The sequence below is a fragment of the Neophocaena asiaeorientalis genome, unplaced genomic scaffold (assembly GCF_003031525.2).
Source record: "Neophocaena asiaeorientalis asiaeorientalis breed wild unplaced genomic scaffold, Neophocaena_asiaeorientalis_V1.1 scaffold1004, whole genome shotgun sequence".
Taxonomy (NCBI): domain Eukaryota; kingdom Metazoa; phylum Chordata; class Mammalia; order Artiodactyla; family Phocoenidae; genus Neophocaena; species Neophocaena asiaeorientalis.
In genome coordinates, this window is record NW_020174276.1 from 462240 (window position 1) to 468944 (window position 6705).

General features: G+C 61.9%; 1 protein-coding gene across 2 annotated transcripts; it reads left to right on the forward strand.

The window, feature by feature from the left end:
• Positions 1 to 56: 56 nt before the first annotated feature.
• SSR4 (signal sequence receptor subunit 4) lies at positions 57 to 3824 on the forward strand. Of its 2 annotated transcripts, none has more exons than XM_024755803.1 (6): positions 57 to 260; positions 1967 to 2082; positions 2853 to 2927; positions 3082 to 3171; positions 3430 to 3495; positions 3659 to 3807. In XM_024755803.1, the coding sequence occupies exons 1-6, from the start codon at positions 194 to 196 to the stop codon at positions 3761 to 3763; spliced, it is 519 nt and encodes a 172-aa protein (XP_024611571.1). In that variant the 5' UTR covers positions 57 to 193; the 3' UTR covers positions 3764 to 3807. The 2 variants fall into 2 exon arrangements, with proteins under 2 accessions (XP_024611571.1, XP_024611570.1); XM_024755802.1 differs by having other exon boundaries at positions 65 to 260; positions 1964 to 2082; positions 3659 to 3824.
• The last annotated feature ends 2881 nt before the right edge of the window (positions 3825 to 6705 follow it).

Here is a 6705-nt window from a genome sequence, read left to right on the forward strand (position 1 = left end):
TCTTGCGGGGGAGGGCGGCCAGCTGGGCCCCTGGTCCGGGGAGGGGACACGTCAGTGCCGCTGGCGACGTCACAGGCCCGCCCGGCCCGCCGGTCCCTGATTGGCTGCTGCGGCCTCTTACGCGTCGCGCTTCCTCGTCTGCTCCTCGTGTTCAGGGGAGTCGCTCTCTTTTTCCCTCGGCAGAGAAGAGGCGATGGCGGCGCTGGCATCTCTCGGCGCCCTGGCGCTCCTCCTGCTGTCCGGCCTCTCCCACTGCTCAGGTAGCGGCCTGGCCGGAGCTCAGTTTACCAAGCAGCTGGGCTGCTGGGAGAAACAGTCTAGTCTGTCCCTCGTCTACTTCCGCGAGGAAGAGTCCCAGAGCCTCTCCCGTGCGCCTGGCCCCAGCTCCAGCAGGAGAAATGACACACGTCCCTGCTGCCACTCCAGGAGCTCCCGGTCCCGGAGGGGGGTCGGACAGGAGCAAAGCTCTGCAGCGCCGGGCGATCGGAGCGAGAAACTGGGCCGGTGGAGAGGAGCCACCTGAGCCGGTGCGGTGGGGCCAGGCCTCTCCAGGAAGAGATCTCTGAGTGAAGAGGGAGCAGGGACGGTCCGGGCAGAGGGGCCCGGAGTGCGGGCGAGTTAGAAAGGAACTGAAGAGGGAAAGATGAGTGGGCCTAGAGTGCCTAGATCAGGCGGTTGATTTGTTTCCCCCGAGGCCTTGCCATATCCTTATAGGGTTTTTCCGGCGGAGTCAGATGGCTTCACGTTCTTGAAAGGTTGTTAACACTTAGTGGCAGGGCTGAGCTCAGACTGGAGTCCAGAAGTTTGTTTAGGAGGAGGTCCTTGCAGGAGCCCCCACCCCGGGCCTGGGGGCCTGGAGTGGGTCAGGGCCACTTTCAGTGCATTCACTTTACCTGCCCTACTTCAGGCCAGCGCCCTTGATGCCTGCAGTGTTTCACCAGCCTAACTGGCCTCCCCGCCTGCACCCTGCTCACCTGCTCCTCAGGAACCCCCCCACGCTATAGTCAGTGATGCCTGGAAAGGACAGACCTAACTATAAAGCCTCTCTGTGCTCCCCCGTGTCCATAGGAAAAAGGTCAAGTCTAGCAGAGCGTGGAAGGATCTGGGGGATGTGGCTCCTGAGAACCGCCTCCCACCCATGTTCCCAGGCATCTTCCTCCCGCTTCCTCCCGCCGTTCCAGTCCCACGGCCTCCTCTGACTGCTTCAGCCTAAGTCACGGCCCTGCCCGGACACCACATTTGGAGAGCAGTTGGCGCCTTGTGATTTAGGTGGCACCTTTCCTTCCCTTTAGCCTCTAGCAGTGTGGAGATGACTACGGCAGCATCCTTTTTCTCAGTGCAGCGCTGTTCAAGGGGACAAGTTATGCTTACGGACCCAGACCCTCTGCCATTTCTTTCCCTCCGGAAACGCTGGGGCCAGTCGTGGCTTTCTGTCAACTGTCTGGGGCAGAGACCCTTTCCTTCATATCAAAAGCCCCCATAGGTTGCCAGCAGCACCACGCTTTGCGTCTGCAGAAGAAGCCTTCAGTAAACTGTCCAGAGCCATGCATGGCTCTGAATTGAGGGCAGCCTGGCCACCCGCTGGGCTTCTAGGGTGCTCCAGGGCAGACCGCACCCCTAAACCATCGCACGGCTTCCCTGTCTGCAGGTCCAGGCACAGACTCGAGTCGTGCAGTGAATTCATGCAGCGCCCCCCCCCACGCACACACACTCACCTGTTCTGCCTGTACGTTGAGGTTCCACCTGTACAAAGTCTTCCTGTCTCCCTTCCCCTGCCTTCCTTCAAGACCGCTACTTCTGACTGATCATTTGAATCTGTCTCCCAGACCCCACCTGGCAGGGTCCAAAGGGCCCTTCGTGTGCTCAGCTGATGAGCTCTGGGAAGTGGGGTTAGGGTGGTCCCTTCTGCCCCTAACCCAGCAAGCACAAGCCAGGCTTTAGCCGTTCATCTCTGCCTCTACAGCAGAGGCCTGTGTGGAGCCCCAGATCACCCCTTCTTACTATACCACCTCGGATGCCGTCATTTCTACTGAGACTGTCTTCATCGTGGAGATCTCCCTGACTTGCAAGAACAGGGTCCAGGTGAGGCAGTGGGGGTTCAGCCAGGAGGGTGCAGGGGCGAGAGGTGAGCAGTGAGGCTGAGACCTGGGGCCCTCACTGGCAGTGGATGGGGTCAGACCTGGGGGTCCGTGTGGACAGGGAGAATCAGGGTTTTGATTCCCAGGTGTAGGAGAGATCAGGGCACAGCCAGGCCAGATTCTAGCAGATACTTAAAGAACATTCCCCTCACCTGCCTGCTCTGCTGCATCTATGTGCGGTGACATAGACAGGCATCTTGCTGTGTGTGGAAAGAGCATACGTGTGAAGGGAGAGACAGCCAGGGTCAGCCCCCAGGCTTCTGCGTCCCTTTGCTGGTTGCTCTTTGCCGAAGTGTGTGTCCACGTGTGTTTCGTCATTTCAAGACCAAGCAGCCGTGGCCTCGGCCTCTGCAGAGAAGGAAGGAAGTTGGGCCTTTGTGGGTACAGTCTTCCTTAGGTAGCACGTTGGGTGTCCGCGACCGTGACACCCCCTTCCAGGCTCAGAGAAGAAACAAGAACACTTCACTCATCCCGCCCGTGTCCAGTTAACAGGCTTGCCATGCGTTAGGGAGGCCAGGCGTAGGGGAGATGTGGCCCCCAAGGAGGGAGACAGACGTGGAGAGTACCCCCGCCAGACACACCGCAGTCCCCGGCTGTGCCCGGCGGCCTCCTTACCCACACACAGGCCGAGGGTGCTACTCCGGGTGGCAGAGCGGGGCCTCACCTGCAGCCAGAGAGGGGAGAAGGTGACTCTCCTTTTATCCCCTCCCCCAGAACATGGCTCTTTATGCTGACGTCAGTGGAAAACAGTTTCCTGTTACCCGGGGCCAGGACGTGGGCCGATACCAGGTAAGGGATGCTGTGGTAGTCACTTTCGCGGGAGGCCACCCGTTCACAGGTGTGGCTTGAAGGCCGGGCCGGCAGGGCTGGGGTTCTTGAATTCGATGCGCTGGCCGTGGCGCCATGTGCACTGCCCACCCCCTGCCGAACACACCCCACCCAGGTGTCCTGGAGCCTAGACCACAAGAGCGCCCACGCAGGCACCTACGAGGTCAGATTCTTTGACGAGGAGTCCTACAGCCTCCTGAGGAAGGTGAGTGTCCCCGAAGGCCACCCAGGCCTGCAGTAGCGGGGGCATAGCCCACTGCCCCAGCTGGCTCCACCCTGAGGTCCCCTCTCTGACTTGGAGCAGGATGGCCGGTGGGCGCCTTCCTGCTCACCCACCCCACCTGGCCCTGTGCCTTCCGTGTCACTCCTTCGCCCACATTTCTCCTTCCACGACTCTGGCCGGTGTTCCTGCCTCTCCCACCCCACCCAGCATCGCCCCCTGACCCCAGCACCTCCCTCACAGGCTCAGAGAAATAACGAGGACATATCCATCATCCCACCTCTGTTCACAGTCAGCGTGGACCATCGGGTGAGTGGCCAGAAGGGGCTGGCCTGGCACAGGGGAAGGAGGGAGCCGGGGGCTGAGCCAGGTGGACCAGTGCGTCTTCGCGCCCCAGGAGGAGGGTGGCTGGAGCGGCCGGCCTTCTCACCCGTCCCTCCCCCGAGAACGACTTTGGCCTCCTTTCTTGCAGGGCACCTGGAATGGGCCCTGGGTCTCCACCGAGGTACTGGCCGCTGCCATCGGCCTAGTGATCTACTACCTGGCCTTCAGCGCCAAGAGCCACATCCAGGCCTGAGGGTGATGCCCCCCCGCCCCCCCTGCTTCTTTCAATAAACAGTTACCAGCTATCCCAAGCACCAGGGCTGTGTCACACACACGGGCAGAGCTGGGTGACCGGCATCCCTCCACCTGCCTAGACGGCACAGGCACCGAGTGGGGGCAGGCCTGGAGGTCCCCTTCCTCCTTGTGTACGTTTGCTTTACTCTTGGCCATTGTCAGCGCTCCCTTCTCAGCCCCCTAATACCCAGTGCCCACCGTCTCCCAGGGCTGCCTGCCTGGTTCCGGGCGGGGCATGGGGCTGTCTCTCCCCTCCGCCCCCCAATCTCTGGCAAAGAGTGGCCTTGTTCTCCTGCCTGGGCCCGCTTAGGGAAGGACCCTCTGACCACCTGCCATTTTGAGGGCAACTGCCCAGGGCAGGTGGCGTGGGGAGCTTCCCCGAAACCCAGCAGTCAGCAGTGCACGTAGCCACGGCCCCTCCTGGCCTTCGGAAGGGCCCTGGGCAGGAACCACACACTGAAGTACTTCCTGTGCTTTTCCTGGGGGGCGCTGCAGGCGTCCCTGTGGCGCTTATGCGGTCGAAGCTAGTACTCCAGGTAGCTGTCCAGGGGGGTGGTCCTTCCAAGCTCCCCGCTCCAGCGTGGTGCCTCCCAGGATGCTCTCGCCTCTGGTGTCGGGTGGGGCGCGGAGAAAGGCACAAGAGAGGGCCCGGACCCCCAAGCCTCCAAGGAGCCCATCGTTAGCCCTTTCCAGTTCGGCTGTGTACCTTCCCTCCAGTGAACCCGCTCTCTGAGCACCTGATGGTCTCGAGAAACCGGGCGGGCGTCCCTGTGCGGGCTCCACGCTCCACGTCAACCCGCAGCCCTCCCACCGGCCCAGTGTCCCTGCTACCACCTAGTGACTGGAGAGGTGGGGGGCCCTAGGGTTCAAAGGACCTGTGACCTGGCTTCCTCCAGGCTGTCGGTGAGGGGTCATTGGGATCAGCGTCCAGGGAGGCTGCACCCCAAAGGAGGCCCAGAGCCTACGGGAGTGGGCGGGGCTCTCCTCCGGGCCTTGTCCTCCACGGGAGTGTGGAGGGACCTGCCTGGGGACCTTCTCCAGGCTAGGGGACGCCAGCTGTTCCCTGCCCCACACCCTCAGTCCAAGCGAAGCGGGTCAGCATGGGTGGCTGGCAGGAATAGGGAGGCTCTGGGGAAGAGCCCCGTCCTCGCTCCCAAAACGGGCACAACAGGGACCATGGGGCCCCTGAAGACCAGGCCAGGCGAGAGCTGCTGGCTGGTGGGAGCTCGGGTGGCGCCTGCTGGCTGAGCACCGCTCCTCCTCCTTCTAAGGGGGAAAGTGGCAGCTGTTGGCCACCCAGCGGCTCTTTTTGATCCCAGCTCCACCACTCCGCCCAGTTAAGTCACTGGTCCAGTGCGCCGGTTGCCAAGGGCTTCCAGATCTCCTGGTGTCAACATTTCCCGGAGCCAGTGAGAGCCAAGCCCCAGCACCAGCCTTCACACAGCCGAGGGACCCTCGGATCCGGGCCTGTCCTGGCCCCCACCCCAGAGCAAAAGCGAGGTGCCTCCAGAGCCATCACAGTGAGCCCCCAGCAGCCAGAGAGGGATGCTCAGGGAACAGGTGGCCTTAGTCTCCAACTCCAGCCGGTTTTCTGCGATGGGCTGGGTCCTTGGAATCCCATTCTTCACAGGGGCCCATATGGAGTGTCCCCTCCCGAGGAGCGGGGGCCGGTCACGAGTTGATGTTCCTAGCCCCCAGCTCCAGAGGCCTCTGAGGGGTAAGAGGAAGGTGGTGTCTCGTGTTTGCCCCTTTTCATCAACAAGCCCTTTCCCCCCTTGAAGCCGCTGGCGTTCTGCGTGACATGCTGGGTCTTCCCTCCCAGCTGTTAGACAGCAGGGCACTCCGCTTCTGGGAACGCAGGCTCAGGTTTCTTGCTCACGCCTATCTCAGCAAGTTAGCAAAATTAACAAGAGGTCTACATTGCTCTTTCAAGAGAATTTTTAAATGTATCCTCACCCACTTAATGTGCTGGCAGCATCCTGGGTCTTTTCAGGAGCCAGCGCCTACTCAAGGGCTCACCGCACAGACGGTGCCCCTGGAGTTGCTGTCTTTGGGGCCTTGGCCCCAGCCAGGACTTAGCAGGGTTCCTGACACTGAGCAGATGCCCAGTGGTTTGCTGTGCTGAATGGAACCTCTGGGAGTTCCCGCAGCCACCGGGTACTCATCTGGTCAAAAGACACTTCTTTGCATCTTCTGGGGGCTAGGCACTGTGGGGTCCCCAAACAGGGAAGGAAGCCTGTGCCTTCCAGAAACGCTAGGGCACTCCCTGAGCTGCAGGGCAGGGAGAGGGTGGAACCACTTCTCTACGACTCTGACCAGAGCAGGGGTGTTGGCCTCATGCACATGCCGGCTCCAGGCTCAGTCGCCAGTCCTGAGACAGGTCTCTGCCATCCTTCCTGCACCTGGGCACCACCCTTGTGACCGTGGCAGACCTCTGAAATGACTCTGGTGGCTCTGTCCCTCCTCCCAGAGTGCTGGAGGCTGACTTCAGAACACCTCGCTGTTGCTCAGCTTCCCCCTGACCCGCCCGGCCCCACGCCAGCCCCCGGTGCTGGAGAATGAAGGAGAATGAACACGAGGAGGCCAGGAGTCAGGAGTCACCCTCGAAGGCAGCTTGCTTTATTCTCACGATGCCGGCAGGGGGCGGGGGTGAGCAGCCCGTCAGCCTTCCATCTGAGGCTCTCTTGAGCCGGGAAGGGCCCGCAGGCCAGCTCTCACTAATGCACAGGTTCCCGGGGGGCTGCCTGGCCCACGCTGGCAAAGTGGGGCGCAGGGCATCTTCTCCCCAGTCAGCCCACCTGGCAGGGCCCGCCTGTCACTCAGCTCCAGGCCGCTCCCTAAGGGCTCCGCGTGGGTCGTGTCACCGAGGTCTGCTGCTGCTCACGCCACTCGGGAGAGAAG